At 48.6% G+C, this 21,494-nt stretch overlaps 1 protein-coding gene across 8 annotated transcripts in view; it reads right to left on the bottom strand.

Moving 5' to 3' along the window:
* The window catches only part of Dys (Dystrophin), a 532,460-nt gene that overhangs the window by 438,831 nt on the left and 72,135 nt on the right, over positions 1–21,494 (bottom strand). Inside the window, exon 1 of one of the 8 annotated variants that reach the window (XM_075696886.1) lies at positions 12,775–14,419. The exons of 6 other annotated variants lie outside the window; for them this stretch is intronic. In XM_075696886.1, coding sequence (XP_075553001.1) covers positions 12,775–12,814 — 40 coding nt within the window. In that variant the 5' untranslated portion in view covers positions 12,815–14,419. Of the gene's footprint in view, positions 1–9,703; positions 9,726–12,774; positions 14,420–21,494 lie in introns of those variants that run through there. One more of the 8 variants, XM_075696887.1, reaches the window with a different exon arrangement.

Here is a 21,494-nt window from a genome sequence, read left to right on the forward strand (position 1 = left end):
ACATCACTCTCTGTATCGCAGGAGGCAGTGAAGGCGAAATTCAAGCAACCCTACAAGCAGCCATCGATACAGTGATAGCACACATCGAACCACACGGTGTTTCCTGCTCTCCGGTTGAATCCGAACACCTCGTACGCGAGCCTGCTCATCGGCGACGCCGGTCAGCACCTCCCTCTCCATCCATTGACCTGGCAGCCCACGGCGCGTCTAGCTTCTCGCGTTTCTATCCTCCGAGTCCTCGGGCTCCGCATACAGTAAAACGGCAAGAATACTGCAACTCTACGTCATCTTAGCAATCACGCTGCGCAAGTAGGTCGGCTTATCTCACGTATCGATACTCGACATACTGGTATGAAAGAGGACAATGTACTTCGGCTAGTCCAGGCCTTCATCATCAGTCGCATCGTATATGTTGCGCCCTTCCTATGCCTCTCACATGCTGTGAAACACAAGATTGATATCATTATCAAGAAAATGCACAAACAAGCATTCCACCTTCCGCCCAACTCCGCCAACGTAAAGCTGGCTGAGCTGGGGCTCTCGTGCACTACACTCTCGACGAGCTCATCGAGGCTCAGCGCCTAGCTCACCACGAGTGCCTCTCCCATACCGCGACAGGAAGCCAAGTCCTCAGTAAGCTGAGCATTCCTTACCTCACGCAGGCTGGAGTCAAGCTCCCCATACCGTCGGACATCCGCGACACTTTCCTAATTCCCCCTATCTCGAAGAACGTGCACCCCGACTACAATACAGCACGTCGCACCGCAAGGGCTCAGTAACTCGGCAATATATGTATGAGGGTGCTTCGCACGTGGCTTATGTCGACGCCGCGGACTACCCGACCCACTTGGCCATAACACATGCCGTGGTCATGGGCTCGAATCTGGGTACCACAATAATCAGCTCCATACACAGCATTCATACTGAAGGTGAAGAGGCTTCTATAGATGTCGCCTATGCATCGACTACTGCATCGTGCATCATCACTAATTCCAATACAGCCCTACGTAACAATACTGGAAGACTCATCTCGTGTCAAGTGCACTGCATTCTTATCGGCACACACACACACCTCCTGTCGCCACAGCGTCCACCTGATCTGGGCCCCGAGCCGCGCAGGTCTCACCGGAAACGAAGCCGCGCACGACGCCGCCCGAGCAAGCGTCCACCGGGCACGTCACCCCTCTTCTGGCTAGCAGTTTTCCGAAGGCCCCACCATCCGCAAGCCCCTGATCACGAGGCTGTATAGCCTCCTGGCGCCGCCACGCGCGCGACCGTATAATCGCATATGGCGAGATCCTCACGTACTACCGTAAAGCCCGCCTCAAATACCCCCCTCCCAATAAGTCTCTCAACAAGCATCCATCGACCACGTGGCGGCGGATGCATTCACTCCGCGCTGCAAAGCATGCCACGCGCCACGCGCACCTCTCGACCACATTATGTGGACATGCCCCGCACAGCTACGCACCATCAACGACAGCACCACTCCCACTTTCAGAATCACCACGCCCGAGCAGTGGCAGGCCATGTTGCTCAGCGAATGCACGGGGGACCAACTCATGGGTAGTCCGGCTGACCCACGACGCAGCCAAGACTCAAGATCTGGCTGCAGCCTGAGGAAAGAGGGCTCCGGTGGGATTTGTCTCCTGGCCCCCCGCCTCCCTTGATACCAGTAAAGACTTTAATAAAGCTTTGTCTCTCTGTTTCTCAGATCCGAAGACAGCATGGAGACAAATATAATATCTGGGATTTTACGACCAAAGCCCAGGGGCACTACGTATAGTGGGGGTTTTACGCGGTACACGGACGTTTTTGCATTCCACCCATATCGATATGCGGTCGCTGCGGCTGGGACTCAAACCCGCGGCTTCGTGCTTAGCAACACAACGCCACATCCGGGGCGGGTGGTGTGACAAGACTGTAACAAAAGCGATCAGCAACAATTACATTTCAGCGTCGCTTTAATGTTTTAGCGTTGCTTTTACCGCCTTAACTTAAGAAGTCGAGCCTCCGGACCTCATTACAATAGAAGTTTTCACACACACACACACACACACACACACACACACACACACACACACACACACACACACACACACACACACACACACACACACACACACACACACACACACACACACACACACACACACACACACACACACACACACACACACACACACACACACACACACACACACACACACACACACACACACACACACACGCACGCACACACACACAAACACACACACACAAACAAACACACACACACACACACACACACACACACACACACACACACACACACACACACACACACACACGCACGCGCACGCGCACGCGCACACGCGCACACACACACGCACACACACACACACACACACACACACACACACACACACACACACACACACACACACACACACACACACACACACACACACACACGCACGCACGCGCACGCGCACGCGCACGCACACACACACACACACACACACACACACACACACACACACACCGCCTTAAAAAGAGCATACGATATACGCCAAGCTTCGGCTGTATATATAGTCCTCGTTGGTGAGAGGAACGAGATACCAATGGCCAAGGCACCGAGAAACTCCTAGAAAGACGAGACGAATACGGCGCATATGGAAAAAAATAGACTTAGTGTAGACACGTTGTATGTTGAGACCATGGACGCACCTGTCAATGGCGAGCAGTTGAGGTGCTGCCCCTGTTCCTGAAGTCCACCGTATTTGAGTGACTGACTGTATAGATCGGCAGCACATCATTTGTATTCCGTTCTCATCATCCCATGCCATGCAGTCATATATCTACGGATAGCTTTTCAGCTAATTGATGAACGAGCTCCTAACATAATTTTAAAAAAAAGGCTCGTCCGTTAAAAAGGGCTGCGCCGTTAATCCATTCGTGGTGATTCTGTCCAAGTGGCGCGGCGGACGGGAGGGGTAACGGCAGGCAGTGGGCTGCACTGAATGGATCTGGTGATAAATAAAGTTTACGCGCATTGTTCACTCACTCTTTCTGCCCATCTTTATCTTAACCATTTCCTCCAAGCAATGCACTAAACTGGATGCTCGCCTGGTCAACCTTTCCTTTATTTGCTTCTTCAGTCATCGCAGTTTGGCGCTGCGATCTCTCACACTGCACTGAGAAACGAGGGGATAGAAAATGGCGCGAAGAAGAGGAGACATAACTCAAAAATAGACACACAAAATGCTATGTCTGAAAGTTGGTACGTCATTGTCGCGAGGACGAGAGAGTGACTCCCTCGCAGCAGTGAGGAATCCAACTTTCCTTTGTCCGCGAGCGAAGTGCGTCTCTCGAGATCAGGGCGTCTTTGTCACCCATCACAGCAAAACATACAACGACGCGAATGAAAACAACTGCCTCCTGGAAGTGTGACGCGACCAATTTCTTGCGTCGTGTCCGCCACTGCAGCCACAGCCAATCAGAGCGTGCAAACAGTGACATCTCAGAAAGCGATAACTCGAAGATACCGCTCCGAGGAGCTGTATTTGGCAACAATCCACTTCATTATTTATTCTTTTTGATCATCCGTCGTGACGACTGATCAGTCCCGGTAATAACAGGCAGCGCGGCGACGTCGAAGCCGTAGACGAAGAGAGAAGGCAATGGAAAATGAAATGGATCTTAACGAATAGTATTCGCTTCAGCGTCCACAACGGTGCACGCTTCTGCCAGGGACAGAGCACGCACAAAGAGCGCTCTGTCCACGCGAGCGGCAAATCAGCCGAAGGCCACGCGCAGGTCCTTCCGCGCGCTCCTAAACGACGCGGCTGTTCGAACAGGAAACGGGCAAGCTCGGGCCCCGCATCAGGCCCGAGACTTTATTTGTGTAACGACGTTTAGTTTGGCCGCTGGCCCGAGCCTGACCGCTGCGCCACTGGCTTGTCTGGACAACAAACTATTACCTCGACGTTGGAGATTGATAGCGCGGCCTTTTCCGTGGTAACATGTGCCGAGCGCCAGCTCTTTTTACGTGCGCGCCGAAGACCACCCGGAACAACGGTTGCGACGCAGTCCCGTGCGGACGTCCCGTTAAAGCGAGTGCTTTCTTAAGTTTACTAAAATGGTTCGGAGTTGGCCACAGGACGAGACGTTAAATCACGAATGGCGTCAAAAAAATTATAAAGGACGCAGTAAGAACATTTGATGCACGAAGCGTCATCATCATCAGCAGCAGCCTGGTTACGCCCACTGCAGGGCAAAGGCCTCTCCCATACTTCTCCAACAACCCCGGTCATGTACTAATTGTGGCCATTCTGTCCCTGCAAACTTCTTAATGTCATCCGCCCACCTAACTCTCTGCCGCCCCCTGCTACGCTTCCCTTCCCTTGGAATCCACTCCGTAACCCTTAATGACCATCGTTTATCTTCAAGGGTTCAAGAGTTCAAGAGTTCTTTATTTGCATAATAATAAGGTTACAAATGGGGGTTATACATACATACAGAGGGAGGTCCCATAGTCAACAGACTGTACAGGGGACCTCCCATTACAAATGAGCAGGATATATAAATACAAAGCAGCTATATGAAAACACAAAAGACACCATATTAAGTTAGTCACTAGCTTACGCTGTAAAATATTTAACGACACAAAGCACTTATTAATAAAGTGATAACGATCAAATTGTTATATTGAGTGCAAAAATTTACGAAGGTTTGATTTGAATGTGTAAAAATGAGAGGATATCTTAATATGACACGGTAATGAGTTCCAAAGTAGTGTGGCTGAAAAATTAGTAGTAAATTTACCATAATTAGTTCTAGGTTTTGGTAGTAAATAGCTGTTGGTACAAGCGAAACGGGTAGACGTGGAATATGGATACTGGCTGGTAGTAATTATAGGGAATGGGAGCTTTCCGTTAACAGATTTATAAACAAGTATTCCAAGTGAGTATTTATTTAGTTTCTGTAACGATAAAATGCCGTTAGATCTGAGCAAAGGAGATGCTTCCGATGTGTAGCTGCTACGTGTAATGATGCGAATTGCTTGATTTTGGTTATGCTGTAGTGGAGATAAATGTGTGGGATACGTGTTTCCCCATGATGATATGCAATAATTAATATGCGTGTGAATAAAAGCGTAGTAGAGGGAGATGAGTGTCTTCATATTAAAGAAATTGCGAACTTTAATTAATATTCTAATTCCATATGCTGCCTTCTTTGTTAAGGATAAAACATGCTCGTCAAATTTTAGGTGTTTATCTAATATGACGCCAAGAAACAGTACACTATCAGTAGGATAAAGTGCACTGGAAGCAAAGGTTAGCGTTGGATACACTGAGATATGTTTTTGTTTAGCTGAGAAGAACACGAAGTTAGATTTGGCAGTATTAATGTGCAGTCTGTTTAGTTGGCACCAGGTTACAATATTTGCCGCGTCGTGATTAAGCTTACACATCAATGAATCAAGACTTTTGTCTGAGGAGAAGATGGTAGTGTCGTCAGCGTAAAGGATACAGTCAGAGGACTTTAGGTACTTTGGGAGGTCATTAATGTATATTAAAAACAAGAGAGGCCCTAATATAGATCCTTGTGGTACACCAATGTTAGTTGTTTTAGGGTGCGAGTAAGTGCTGGAGATTGATACGGTGTATTCTCTATCTTTCAAATAGTTACGTAGTAATTGCAGTGCCGGGCCAGTTATACCAATAGAGTCTTATTTAGCAAAAAGGATGTTATGAACAAGAGAATCGAATGCTTTAGAAAGGTCAATAAATAATGCGCCAGCGAAATTTCCAGTGTCAATTGCCTGCCGAATCTTGTCTGTTAGAAATATTAATGCCAAATCAGTTGAGTAACCTTCCCGAAACCCAAATTGATTTGGTGATAGGATGCAAAATTTTGATAAATAGCTTGATAAGCGTGTTACGATTAGTTTTTCGATAATTTTACTGAAGAATGAAAGTATAGCTATAGGGCGGTAATTAGCTGTTAGACGCTTATCTCCCTTCTTGAATACAAAGATTATTTTGGCTTTTTTCAAGAAACTTGGATAGATTCCTGTTTTAAAGATAAGGTTCACTATGTGACAGATATTTTCAGATATTAAGATATTCCCTCCGCATTACATGTCCTGCCCAAGCCCCACATTTCTTTTTCTTGATTTCAACTGAGATGTCATTAACTCGCGTTTGTTCCCTCACCCAATCTGCTCTTTTCTTATCCCTTATCGTTACACCCATCATTCTTCTTTCCATAGTCCGTTGCGTCGTCCTCAATTTGAGTAGAACCCTTTTCGTAAGCCTCCAGGTTTCTGCCCCGTAGGTGAGTACTGGTAAGACACAGCTATTATACACTTTTCTCTTGAGGGATAATGGCAACCTGCTGTTCATGATCTGAGAATGCCTGCCAAACGCACACCAGCCCATTCTTATTCTTCTGATAATTTCTGTCTCATGATCCGGATCCGCCGTCACTACCTGCCCTAAGTAGGTGTATTCCCTTACCACTTCCAGTGCCTCGCTACCTATTGTAAACTGCTGTTCTCTTCCAAGGCTGTTAAACATTACTTTAGTTTTCTGCAGATTAATTTTTAGACCCACCCTTCTGCTTTGCCTCTCCAGGTCAGTGAGCATGCATTGCAGTTGGTCCCCTGAGTTACTAAGCAAGGCAATATCATCAGCGAATCGCAAGTTACTAAAGTATTCTCCATTAACTCTTATCCCCAATTCTTCCCTTTCCGGGTCTCTGAATACCTCCTGTAAACACGCTGTGAATAGCATTGGAGAGACCGTATCTCCCTGCCTGACGCCTTTCCTTATTGGGATTTTGTTGCTTTCTTTATGGAGGACTACGGTGGCTGTGGAGCCGCTATAGATATCCTTCAGTATTTTTACATACGGCTCGTCTACACCCTGATTCCGTAATGCCTCCATGACTGCTGAGATTTCGACTGAATCAAGCGCTTTCTCATAATCGACGAAAGCTATATATAAGGGTTGGTTATATTCCGCACATTTCTCTATCACCTGATTGATAGTGTGAATATGGTCTATTGTTGAGTAGCCTTTACGGAATCCTACCTGGTCCTTTGCTTGACAGAAGTCTAAGGTGTTCCTGATTCTATTTGCGATTACCTTAGTAAATACTTTGTAGGCAACTGACAGTAAGCTGATCGGTCTGTAATTTTTCAAGTCTTTGGCGTCCCCTTTCTTATGGATTAGGATTATGTTAGCGTTCTTCCATGATTCCGGTACGCTCGAGGTCATGAGGCATTGCGTATACAGGGTGGCCAGTTTCTCTAGAACAATCTGCCCACCATCTTTCAACAAATCTGCTGTTACCTGATCCTCCCCAGCTGCCTTCCCCCTTTGCATATCTCCCAAGGCTTTCTTTACTTCTTCCGGCGTTACCTGCGGGATTTCGAATTCCTATAGACCATTTTCTCTTCCATTATCGTCGTGGGTGCCACTGGTACTGCATAAATCTCTATATAACTTCTCAGCCACTTGAACGATCTCATCCATATTTATAATGATATTGCCGGCTTTGTCTCTTAACGCATACATCTGATTCTTGCCAATTCCTAGTTTTTTCTTCACTGCTTTTAGGCTTCCTCCGTTCCTGAGAGCATGTTCAATTCTATCCATATTATACTTCCTTATGTCAGCTGTCTTACGCTTGTTGATTAACTTCGAAAGTTCTGCCAGTTCTATTCTAGCTGTAGGGTTACAGGCTTTCATACATTGGCGTTTCTTGATCAGATCTTTCGTCTCCTACGATAGTTTGCTGGTATCCTGTCTAACGGAGTTACCACCGACTTCTATTGCACACTCCTTAATGATGCCCACAAGATTGTCGTTCATTGCTTCAACACTAAGGTCCTCTTCCAGAGTTAAACCTGAATACCTGTTCTGTAGCTTGATCTGGAATTCCTCTATTTTCCCTCTTACCGCTAACTCATTGATCGGCTTCTTATGTACGAGTTTCTTCCGTTCCCTCCTCAGGTCTAGGCTAATTCGTGTTCTTACCATCCTATGGTCACTGCAGCGCACCTTGCTGACCACGTCCACATCTTGTATGATGCCAGGGTTAGCGCAGAGTATGAAGTCTATTTCATATCTAGTCTCGCCGTTCTGGCTCCTCCACGTCCACTTTCGGCTATTCCGCTTGCGGAAGAAGGTATTCATTATCCGCATATTATTCTGTTCTGCAAACTCTACTAATAACTCTTCGCTGCTATTCCTAGTGCCTATGCCATATTCCCCCACTGCCTTGTCTCCAGCTTGCTTCTTGCCTACCTTGGCATTAAAGTCGCCCATTAGTATAGTGTATTGTGTTTTCACTCTACCCATCGCCGATTCCACGTCTTCATAGAAGCTTTCGACTTCCTGGTCATCATAACTGGATGTAGGGGTGTAGACTTGTACTACCTTCAATTTGTACCTCTTATTAAGTTTCACAACAAGACCTGCCACCCTCTCGTTAATGCTATAGAATTCCTGTATGTTACCACCTATATTCTTATTAACCAGGAATCCGACTCCTAGTTCTCTTCTCTCCGCTAAGCCCCGGTAGCACAGGACGTGCCCGCTATTTAGCACTGTATATGCTTCTTTCGGCCTCCCAACTTCACTGAGCCCTATTATATCCCATTTACTGCCCTCTAATTCCTCCAATAGCACTGCTAGACTCGCCTCACTAGAAAACGTTCTAGTGTTAAACGTTGCCACGTTCATATTCCAATGGCGGCCTGTCCGGAGCCAGGGATTCTTAGCACCATCTGCTGCGTCGCAGGTCTGACCGCCGCCGTGGTCAGTTGCTTCACAGCTGCTGGGGACTGAGGGCCGGGGTTTGATTGTAGTGTTCATATAGGAAGTTGTACGAAGCTTAGTCACACCTAAACTGTATAAATCAAGTTCGACACTTACTCACATGCTTTGATTTACGCGTCAAAAAATAACTTCGACATGGATTTTAACATATTATTCATGCGGTACTTGCAAAAAAAAAAAGAACCTTCGCAAATTTAAGTTATTTATCATTCAATTTAACTGTGCTTCTATTTACTGCATGCTGGCGCGTGGCTGAATAATACCTAGGCCTCCTAAACACGCGCTGTATATCGTTCTAGTATTTTGTTATAGCACCCGTCTTTGACTGGCTGCCAGGTGTGTTGACGCCGCAGTCACCTGCAGAACCCTCCTCTCCCGGCAGCCTTTGCTCTGGATTGAGATTTTCTTTCAATAACGTATCTTTCCTCTTTTTCCACTTCGTCAATAGCGTGGTATTGTTCACACCATCACTAAACTCTGTCGCTCTTACTGCTTGCACCGGAAAAGTCATGCGACAAACGTGGACAGCACGTCACGTGACTCATGGAGTTTTATACTAGGGACAAAATTAGAGAAAATTTTGGGGCTCGTATTCGCGTGCGCCACCTGTGTGCCTGTCCAGTAAGCACACTATGCATTTGCCTGAACTTCGTCCTTCCGCAGTTTCAAAAGGACTTGTGAATTCTGGCATTATTTGTTCATTTCCTTTCTTTTTCGTCTTTTTTTTTCTTTTTCGACTCCAAATTTCCTGTATGACAACAATTACTCCGATTTAGATTCCAACTTCACGATCCGATGGAGTTTGGAACATTGTTAACAAAAATAACTGTTTATATTAAAAAATATAATTGTGCATGGTGAGCTTTACTTACCAGACATGATCTATATTTGGCGAACGTGCACTTGGAAAGGTCGTGATTTATTAAGGCGCTGCAAATCATGCAATCAAACAAATTATTCGTCAAATGTGCAGCCCTTAACTGCTCAACAAAGTACACTGCTAGTCTATTCAGCTAGAACAATAAATAGTTTGGCATTAAAAGTGCGCAGGCGTAGATATCACGGCTTAGCTATTTACATCGCTGCCATGTCCTCTCTTTTTAAGCGATGTCATTGTTTCAACACTGCAACGCAAAAGTGCAGGCACCAGCATGTGGTCCAGACATTTTTACTTTTACTTAGCACGAAACTCCGCGGCCGGTGGATGGATATTATAAGCACCACCTCTAAAACAGGGTGGTGGGTGAAGCCACCAAGCTCGTTATTTTGACCATTATAACTGCGTTTATCATGGGCCCTTAATTAGCAAGTCAATGAGTCCAAAAAGGGCATGTCTTTATTCTTTGTGCTCTTTGCCTTTACTCTACAGCCTGTGACTGCTGCGGTGAAGAGGAAACCATCAGCCATATTCTGTGGCAGTGTCCGCAGTATTGTGCACAGAGATGCTTACTTAACGCTGCGACCAACAAGTTCCACGAGCGACCTCTGTCCCAAGACGCAATCCTCCAACATAGGTGGGACTCCATATACCCTATCAGAAGACTGTTAAAGCATTGTTGTGCTTTTAGTGATCCACAGGACGCAGTGAATGCCTATAGCAGCAGTTACTATTCTTTTTTTCTTTCCTCCTACCTTCTTTCTATCCCCCTTTTCCCCAACTCACATGCAGCGTAGCAAACCGGAGAATTGATTTTTGTTAACCTCCCTGACTTTGCTCTGTGTCTTACCTCTACGCAGCCAATGAGGGAGCTACGTTTAACTATTTTCAACCACAGTTTTATTAACATATTTTGTTACTATACTCAGAGCCCAAGGCCACGGAAAAGTCTACTGATAATGATAATGCGGCATGTTAACCAAACATTCTATATGGTCTCTACGCTATTTCCACACTCTGTGCGTGTGTACGGTCCGTCGTCAGCAAACTTTCTCTTATAACACCGTGTCCTCAGACAACCTGATGTGGTTTCGGACGGTAGTGTACGCCCCTTAGAATTAACGTAAAACGTGACTATGCGAGGGCCGGCAGGTGTCTTCCGTGCCTGAGGAAGAGAAAAAACCCCGCTGGTTGTCATAGCACGACTGTGCTCAGCACGACGTTTGTGCAGGAGAGTATGCGACTGTGCCGATACGTCTGAACACTCGACGGACTTATTAAGACGAGAATGTGAAGGAGCGCGTCTGAACGCAATTGCCAATCAACGCGCGAAACGCCAGGAAGCGCAAGACTGCAACACTGTCATGGCGGTTTATCAGCGTTGTCGGCAGCGTATCACTGCATAATCGATGGCACATGCGTTCCACCACGTATCGCTGCATCACGCCCTGGAACAGCGCACCCGCGAGATTGCGGAAGTGTTCCATGTTGAAATTAACGCTGTATCATGCGCAAGGCAGCCAATTGTCGCCCTAGAAAAAAAAAGTTCACCTTTCCGGAGATCACACGTGCTTTTATCACTTTTTACTTTCCCAATTGTCCCAATTTGTCGTATCAGTTTTGGCTGTTTCGTACTGTCTTTTTTTTCGTTTTGCATTGTATAACATGCCCCGGCCCGCTTTTCGAATGCACGTCAGTCTGAAAAACCACACCCGCGCATTTCTTCATTGGTCTCATCTGTGCTGTTTTCCTGCCGCGGCAAACGTGAGAATCACCCCTTGATAATCCACCCACAGGTCTTTTAGTGTACCTAATCTAGCTTCATACTCCTCTGGTAGAAGACAACGCCCGAAACAGAGGGGTACAACTCAATGTTCTATCATAACGGTTATATTATGCCCGTAAACATAGACGCGTCACAGAATAGAAGGTAAACAAGCTAGCAATTTATCTCCTGAAAGGAACACCACGCCTACCTGCTTCAAGAGGAGAAAAGAAAGAAGAAAAAAGCGAGTAGGTGGAAGGCGTTGCACAACACATTACATCACGCAACGATAAATTATGAGCATTACAGACGAGAGGCGAGTCCCATATGTGTACACACTTCGAGTTTGGTAGCCTCGTAGTTCGAGTCTGGTAGTCTGCTAGCCACGACTCGAAGCGCAGTCATGGCAGTGAATTAATATCGTGAAAGAACAAGCTCTTGGTGCTTGTTCAGCAGCAGTATATTGAGGACTGTTTTAAATTAGACTCATATTTTGAACGATAAGGGTGTTTCCAATCAATCAACCGCCCTGGAATGCGCAGTTCACCGAGACGACACCCTGCTGAGCAGGCCCGTTTACACTCAAATAAACAAGCCTTCGACTCGGGGGCGCACGCGCATGGGAACATTTGTGAATGCAAGAAATACAGTGCGATATTCAGCGTAAAACATAATAATGTATGTGAAAGGAAATGATATTTAGAATAAAAAAAGACATCACTAAACAGCGAATAAAACAATATCACTATAGTCTCATAAACAGCACGGTTTCAGTAAAGGCAATCAGCATCAAGCACGCAAAATTAAATACCAGACTCCCTTTGTCCTCACCCCAATTTTCAGAGGTCGTCGTCATTCCTCAGCGTGTTCACCTTGTTCGATTCGATTCTATTCGATCTACTACAACAATTCTCACTTTCCTTCCAAACATGTAGCAAAAGAAAAATAATAATAACGAATAAATGAACTAAATAAAAGGAACTTCTCGCGGGAACACGTATGTCTTGTTGGGCTAAACAATTCACTTCCAGGAAACAGTGGTTAGCGCAGCAGAACGCATACTCACAACTCGATTGCTATGACTACGATGACAGTGTGTCTTCTCTCTGTGTGCGCGACCACCCCCCCTCCCTCTCTCTCACTTTCTCTTTGTCTCTCTCTGCGGAGCAGTTCGGAATTTACGAAGGCCAACACTCAACTACTGTCGCTGACGCAAACTGCAAGTGCGGCTGCAAAGAATACAACTTCATATAGGAGCAGCAACTTCCGCTCTTAAGAGAGATGCAGCAACTTGAACTCACCCATTCTGCGCTTGATCTTCAACCAGGCAATCTTGGACATAGTCTGCGTCAGGTACTTGAGCACCAGGAAATGATCACCATGTATACTTGTGACAAGCGGTGGTTGGAGGCGTGGAAAAGAGCGCCCAACTTGACAACAGAACCGAGAAAAAAAAATACGCTTTTACTTCCGGGCCTCGGGGTCGAGCACGGGCCGTTGCCGGAAAAGACGCCTCTCGCGAATCGTGTCGAAGTTCGGCGGCGTTTCGGTTGACGCCCGTCGTTTCGCGCGCTCTACGGCAGATCACGCCCACCCGGAGCGATATGTGTTTGTGTATATGAGAGCACTGCACACAACTCCAGTTCCGCAGAGGCGATGCGGCGGCCGCAGTGATCACGCCGGAACGATTTATGGTGTCACGCAGACAGGGTCTCGGGCACGGGTTCCCATTCGCACGTCGCTCGTTTCGTCCTGGAGGGATTTCCCTTGTCTATCGCTATTTTTTCCTCCCGTCAGGAGCCTCGAGATGACGCTCGAGAGAACCACAACACACAAGGAGCGAACTCAACGCGTTGTGCAGTGTGGCTTCCTTCTTCGTTCTCGTCAGCGTGCGCACCTTCTCCGCGCACTGTTGAGAGCACGAGGAATGTCGGAAGAAGAAAGAAATGCTCGACCACCCGTGAAGTTCTGCAATGCACGCCGCAGGTCTCGCGCTGGTGAATTCATACGTCAAATATTCATCACCGACCAGCGTCCAGCACCGTCATGGGAAGTTCTCAAAAGCAAATCTCCACCTGCTTCACGTATGTGCGCAGAGCCGTTCGGTAATCTTGAACTGAAAACTCTCGTGATGAAAATATACAGAGAAAGAGCGCTCTTTACTAGGTAAACACAGGGTCCACGTGGGTGCGCCTCAACTCGCGCGATAGGTCCCGCAACCACTTGTGGTTAGGGAAACAGAAAGCAAATACTGCTTGGATGGTACTTTATCCTGCAAGGCGTCTGCGCAGTAACCACCAAAGTGACAGCGATTTCACTGGGATGAGCTGCCTTCAGTGGTCTTTCCGCTCCTTCTTCTCACCGTGAGCGTGGCACACAAAACGAGAAGCGCTCGGCTGCGACCTTCTCGTCTGGAGGCCGCGTCTGGAGGCCAATCAAAAACTGGCGGTTGAACAATCCCTGGACTTGTGAGGCTGCGTGACGGACGACACATGAAGTTCGCTTTGCGAAGGGACGACCAGTCTCGTTCGTGGCTCAATTTCCAGGCTGGCGACGAGATTGCAGCTCTCCGCGCATGTGAACGCACACGACCGGTGCGTGCGGAAAGCAAGCTCAGCGCGTATGCCGGTTCACGCAGACTGAAGCCGCTGCTGTCCGCTCATTTTGGACATCGTAATATTGCCGGCGCGGCGTGTATTCGAGAACGCACGTATCGGAGCGGCGATGCGTATTACACGTGGTGAAGACGGCGCCTCGCTGCTTGCGGCATGCGCCGCCGGGAAGCGATCGAAGCACAGGAAAATAGACCAGTGAGCACAGGGTTGGTTAAACCTTCACGCACACAGCACACAGCTTGCCGTGAGTGACACACAACACTGCTTACACAAGTGGAGCCGGGAACACCTCTAATGCCGATGCCACCCGCGGCATTGACGCACCGAGGAAACACAAAAATGAAGCGACGTCTATGGAGAGACGCCGGCGGTATATAGGAAAGCGTCACAGCTGGCGGCGTCTGAACCTCGGACCGAAAAGCGAGGTGGAGCTCGGACGCAGGTGTTCGGCGGCAAGCCCCGAGCCGTTGCAAACGCCTCTCGCCGCAGACGAGCGCGGCGCACGACGCCGTGCCTCGAAGAATCGCCGGCCGCTCGCTGGATGAGCTGCTTGATAGCCCTCGCGTGGCGGAAGAAAAAAAAAACAAACTACGAAGGGAATAACGGAGAAGGGCCGCCTTTGATCGAGACACTTCTTCAGGGACGGCTTGCCGACGGCCCGCCGCCGCTGCTCCAATTCTGTCCAGCGTAGACGTCTCGCGCACGACGTTGTCTTTTTTTCTCGTCGCAGATGTGAGATACACGATTCGGCTCCTCGGACACCGCTGGCTGACGGGGTGTGCGAAGGGGCTCTCCTGCTTCTGTAGTGGCATGCATCGCCAGGCTGTCCAGGCACGCACAAAAGTTCGACCGCCGGTTAATGTGAAGCGGATGGGAGTTCACGGTCGCGCTGCCGCCGCGTCGAGTGCGTAGAGGAATGCCAGCGGGTCCAGTAAGATAACGGGCTCTCCGGCCCGGACATCGAGATCGCTAATTGCACATCGATAACGAGTGAGATGAAGCAGATAACATTGTTCTGACGTTAATCAGAGCATACGCGCCTTCACTGCCGAAGCGCGAAGCACGCGCTGCTTAGCCCACGAGTTTAGCAGTACACGCCGTAATCGAAACTTTCACTCAGCAGCGGCACATGCAATACCGCACGCAGACTCTTCCAAGGACAGGTGACGCAAGCGGGACGAGGACGACGAAAAAGAAATTAGCTCATCGAACAGCGAGAGAGGCCTTTGTTGCAAAGACGTTCGCTTCCTTCTCGCCCCGCGTGCAGAGCGACACTGCATCCGCCGACGCACAGCGATGCCGCGGCTGATCAAACTCGGGAATCCCACGCGGTCGCGCCGTCATTGAGGAAGGCCAGCCCGGCTGCACACACACGCACGCACGCGCGAGCTCGCCAGCGAGGCGCGCTCACCACAGGTACACGCCGGCGCGGTACGCTACGCACTGTGCACCAAAAAAAGTATGCACGGGCGTCGGAGGGACAGGCGCGCGCGTTGGCGCTCTCTCTTGTGCGCCTCCGGGAAGCAGTCACGACCGGGGGGCGGCAGAAGCTGCCAGCGCCGACGCGCTGCGAGCTAGCGGACAGGTTGCGAACTCACGCCGCCGGCGACCGGAACTGCGCCTGGAAGCACGCCGTCCGACTCTTTAAGCGTGCCTTCAATCGCGAGCACGGACCCCTCTGCTTCCCCCTTCCTCTCGTCGTACCCACATAACACTCGACAGCGCTCGCTTCACCCTCCCCCAATCTCTCTGACCTCCCTTCCTCCTGTGGCCATCTCGCAACCACTGCGCTTTTCCCCGCCAAAGAATGGGAAGCCACGAAGAGTGTCCACCGCGTCGCTAAAAGAGTGCAGCGTTTGTGCGCACCATCTTAGCTGGGCATGGCTAGTCCAAGCTCGGATAACATTATTCGCAATTAAGTACGGGCCTTAGCATGCGATGCTTTTCTTGAGTCATTGCGGTTCGAAAGGACGGTGGCCGGCCAATTGTTGAATCGAGCGAGAAGACACGCGAGGCGCCGGCCAATGACAAAACGAGTTCTCACGAACGGACACGTCCGTGAGCTCGGCCTGCGTGTGATCAGTCGACCCACGCCTTGCGCGTCGCGTAGTTGGCTATGGTGACTGGTGATCGCACGGGCACCAGCCATTCAAAAATTCTCCTTCACTGCGATGGATCGTAATAGCGGCCGTGATCAGTGGACGCTCGTCCACCCTGCAGCTTCCACAGCAGTGCGCGCTTTTAATAGACAAAGTCCGACGTCGTCATCGCATGGTGGAGGACGCCACGGCCTTTCTCCTGGTTGGATGGCTACGAGCAAGCAGTATGAGTCAGACCTTCTTTTTTACTTGTGAACATTATTCATTCGCTCGCTGGCACGGGACAATGCTTTTCCTCTTGTTTCATCCCTTTGGTTGACCGAAGCAAGAAGGAAGGACACATGTCTTCGTATAACGGTCCGATGAGCGCCGGGCATGGTGCGGGCGGGCAGCGATGGCTAAGATTGAACGCTCGAACCAGGAAGTTCCCGAGCAAGCCCGGTCGTGCAGGTGTTTCCGCTGCGTCCGAAGAACGTACTCAACACCACGCACAACACCGCTGTCGGCGGGAGGAATAATCGAAGCCATATAGGCTTGGCTGATTAATGAAACACTCACTGCACCCACTCACAAAGAAAGCAGGGCGAACTACATCGCCGGTTCACGTCTATTCGCGGCCATCGACTTATTCTGCAGCAGTGCAGCCGCAGACCAATGCAGATGATTGGAGAGGGATCGGCCACTTCCATCGTAAGTTGTTTCGTCGAGTGGAAAGCTTGCCGTACGCGCACTGTCAGGTCGACATCTGCAGTTTCCATGAAAACCAGCACATCTTTGTTCTTATATAGTGATAAGTGCAATGGCACTCGGGAATATTGTCCAAGTGTTGGATTTCTGAGATTTCCGCAAAAGGCGCACTGTTGACGTGACTGATAACACGAGAAACATAGCGAGTTGGGAGTTCGACTGCTGGCACATTCCAGCCTTCCATTTCATTTACCACATCATTCAAACATCTTACGATGCGCGTGAATTTCTTGGCAGCGGCACAAAGTAAGGTGATGGCTATACTGCCACCGTTGCGAAGGACATTTTTTAGCGCCCTCAGTAGTCACGAGTAAAACGTGATTCAGTATCGTGGTGCTCGATGCTTCGCTCGTATCATGTATCAGAAGAGGCCAGGAACGCACATTGATGCTATCGGACAATAGCTGGTAGCAGGCAAGTGCGGGAGAAATAAACAATTGTAAATATGTGAGCTTCATCATGCTTTCTTATTAAGGGCCCCTGATGCAGGAACTATAGTGAGAGTGGCACATGACTGGCTGACTAAGACTCAAACACATTTCCTTCTGCGTTCGTCACACTAAACAAACATTGCGTAACGCGCCTATGGGGAGTGCTGCAAACATATCCGTAGAATAAAGCCGTCACGGAAATTTCGCATTCTGCACGATCGGGAGACTTGAGGCTTTCCTAACCGTTTGATGAATGTAGAAGAGAACCTGCCGATTTATTCCACGCCGGATGAAGCACGTCCTTGTTGTTAGAAGGTTGCGCGTGCTAAAGACGGAGACTTGTATTTGAAGGACCCTGCTGCTACAAGTTAATTCAACAGCGGTAAATGAAGGACAACTAAGCATCATGCAGCATTGTGTGTGTGAATAAACAGGAAACCAGTAAATGAATTCTTACACAAGGAAAGAATATGAACGGCTCGAGCGCTAGACTTACACCTAACAACCTTTGGAAAATTTGATGTATACGTCAGAAAGAACATTGTATTGATTACAGATAGTGTCAGCGTGGTCCCTTCAGGCAAAGATTCGTCACTGCATTGTAAAGAGCGCAGTTGCGATCTCACGTTAAGTGATGGTACACCGTTACTGGGACGAGGGAAAACGCAGCGCGAGCGTGCTTGTCGAGGTGTATCCACAAGAAAATTGTCCCGCAAAAGATGTGCGCACTTTTTTACACTTGACAGCCAAAATCGTGCAACGGCGGGTAGCCTGGTACAGTCTTACGTATTATTTTGTCCAAAATGGTGTTGCGTACGCGCTGCTTTTTCTGTGGAAGATCCTTCAAGGATAAAATTAGTTGCAAGTCCCGCGATCGTCCCGCATATTCCTTCCCTTATGTAAGCGTCTGGTCGCTAGTTTGCAGCATATACCAACTCGCTCAACAAGAATCCCTGCAGCCACACGCGTTTGGCGTCAATGTTAATAAGCTGTCGACCTGAGCAATTTCGTGCACTGCCGTTTGCAAGAACCGCAGTAATATTAGGATAATATAACGATTCCATTCCAGTTATTTTTCTTTTTGCGCTGCCCCAATGCTCGGAGTGGCGCTGTACTTGCGTCATCACTAGTATCGGCCGGTCGTGACCGATGGATGACAAGAAAGTAGTAGAACTGAGCGGGAGTAGTCCTTACATTACACTGCAGGCCTTGGCTTCACGATAAGGCCAGAAACGGAGGCGCTGTATGTTCTCACATCAAGCGTCCTCGCGGGGTAGATGTTGGAAGTAAGGCTTTCCGCATCCACAGCATTGATATTGCAGGTCACACTTTATAACGCAAAGACTAATTAAACATATTCAAAGAGCAAAGAAAGTATTATAAAGAAAATAGATGGCGCAAATATGCAACTGACATTTCTTGTGAAGTACAGATCCCTGCAGAAAACGCATTAAAAACACAATGAATACATACTTCTAACGGCTGTTAACGCAGCGCCACTCACAGAAGTACTCAGCAGCGTTGTGCTTTCATTTCTTCCATCCTACATCCGTTATGTATTTGCACTGCACCCAATGAATTAGCCGAACGGCCCAGCGGCGTTTGTGCTGCAGTTAACAAACGCTCCGGCACACATCATCTACTTCGCGCGTCGATAAAGCACACGTCCCAGCAGGCGCGCAAATTCCCGTGCTCCACATACCGGCTGGGACCGCATGGACGAGCTATCGGCTCGCCGAACGGCTCCCCCTCTCCCCCAACACCCCCCCTCCTCGTCTCGCCCAGTGGGATGTCAAGCGCGATCGGACCCAATTTTGCGCGCGTTCCTGACAGCGGCCAATCTGGCGCAGCCCGTGCACTGACCTTGCTCCCTTCGTCGGACAGTGTGCGCTGCGGGCACGTCACGGACAAGAGCAAAGACTGTGGATGTGGCGCCCGCAATACTACGGCGTGACGGCTCCCAGACCTATAATTGGGTTGACGCGTGCCTAGTTTTCTCGTGCAGCTGTTTGTTTCTGTCTTACCTACATTGCGATGCCCTTTTTTGACGCGTTCACTCTAAGCAAAGACAAACAGAAAAATAAATTAGCACTTGAGGCTAGCGATAATGAACGGGCATTTTGCGCATGCAAAGAGGTTGCACAAAGATACACATTGACGCTGCGTGCGTGGCTCGAGTACGGCTGCTGGGCCACGCGTCGGGAATAATGGCCGCAATGCAAAGATCTATACGGGTAGGCCGCTAACTTTTCCCACTATCTGGGCAGGTAGAATACTGGGGTTACGATACGGGCCTCGGCGCACCGTCGTGATACGATCGCACGCCCCGCGCATCGTGTGCGCTGTTGGCAAACCACGTGTACTGCACCGTATAAATGTCTGGGACACCTGTACCGGCGGCCGTGAAAATTGAAAGAAAATTTAATTTTCTAGCAGCCGGCGCATTCTCCGTTAAAACTGACAGGTGCGCAGTCTGCAACCGTACGTGCCACCAGCGCTGCGTTAAACGCTACAATACCAGGCTACGCGTCCGTGAGTCCCTATCAGGCGAGGGTTTTCGCACTTGCTTACGAAGCCACTGGCTCGCATATAATCTACCGTCTCCTCACGGCAGATGGTGCGGGTGCGTGCATGTGTTTATGACGAGTACGGTGTATAATGGACATCTGTGCGTACATACGTGAAGCCCTGCGTGTACGCTTGTCACTTCCTGTCTTCTCATACAGTTACCTGGTTGCTATATGCGTACGCCGTGTATTTGCATTTGCTAGTGGGTATTTTTTTCTTCTTCATCATTTTATTGCAATTCTTCTCAAATAGGTTTACTATTACTTATGTAGATGTGAACGTGTTGTTCCTGACTCTCAGTGCGCTATATCTTATATTTCTTTCAATGCAGTGTTTCGTGTGGCTAATGTATCTTGCCGTGCTATAGGCGTACTAGTCAGGTGACTTTTGAGTTTGCGTTTTGTCTTTAGCATCATGAGAATCATTAATTGCTAACTAACTAACTAACTAACTAACTAACTAACTAACTAACTAACTAACTAACTAACTAACTAACTAACTAACTAACTAACTAACCAACTAACAAACCAACCAACTAACAAACCAACCAACTAAATATCGTCGCGGAAGGAAAAGCAAGAAAAAAAGCGAGTTTGCTGCTTCCTTACATATTGCGATGTTTCTTTCTTATTGTTTTTCTGTGCCGCTTTTGTTTGTTTAGAGAAGCACCCGTATTATCGGCCCTAAACTGACGCGTGGCCACGGAGGAGACTCCATTGAGCATTCATGCGGCGTGCGAGCTCGCCATCGCCAACATGCGATAATGAGGGGAGGCCGTTTGACGGCTCGCCGTGTCAGAGGCGGTACCGGCCGGTTCAGATAGGGACCGTTCTTCTCCAGAGGCCTTGAAGGACGTGTAATAAACAGCTGCGTCCGTCTGCAAAGGAGAACGCTACGAATAGAAGACGGAGAGGGGGTCAGCTAAACACGCAGTATTCCTGACGAATGTTCGCGCCGTTTTGTTTTGTTTTATTTATTTGTTTGATTTTTTGCTCTTGATTCTTGGTTTCTTTCCTACGCCTCTTTTTTCCACATTCTTGTCATCCTCCTCCATGCCCCTTCTGTTCCCCTTTCTCGCTTTGCCCAGTGGGCCTTGATTCACAAAGCTTTTTGTTCGTAAGTTTTCTTTGTCATTGGTCGTCTGCCTTCGCTAGTGATATGTCCAGCATCAGAATTGGCTTGAATTTTCTTTTACGAGCGATTCTAGCGTCAGAGTTTTTAATGAATACGGGCACAGAGTAGCAAGTTGGAGCGCACAAGCTCGGGCCGACCTCTCTGCCGCTCTATTAACAAAACATCGTTTCCACCTCCATGCACTAGAGGACATGTTCTTGGAGATTTCGCCTTTTCTGAGCCAGCTTTAGTGACTGGATAATCTGTTACATGAATCACTACACATTATGTGCGCAAACTCTGCCTCATTATGTCGAACGCCACTCCGCGCCACGAAGGCTGTTGTATCGCGTCATTTTATTTCATGTCGATTTATCGAGCTTTTATGTTTACAAAATGGGTTTGCATGGACACGGAAGCTTCCGGAAGCTTTTTCGTAGCGCTTTTA

Source organism: Dermacentor variabilis, chromosome 6 (genome assembly GCF_050947875.1).
Source record: "Dermacentor variabilis isolate Ectoservices chromosome 6, ASM5094787v1, whole genome shotgun sequence".
In the NCBI taxonomy this organism is placed as follows: Eukaryota; Metazoa; Arthropoda; class Arachnida; order Ixodida; family Ixodidae; genus Dermacentor; species Dermacentor variabilis.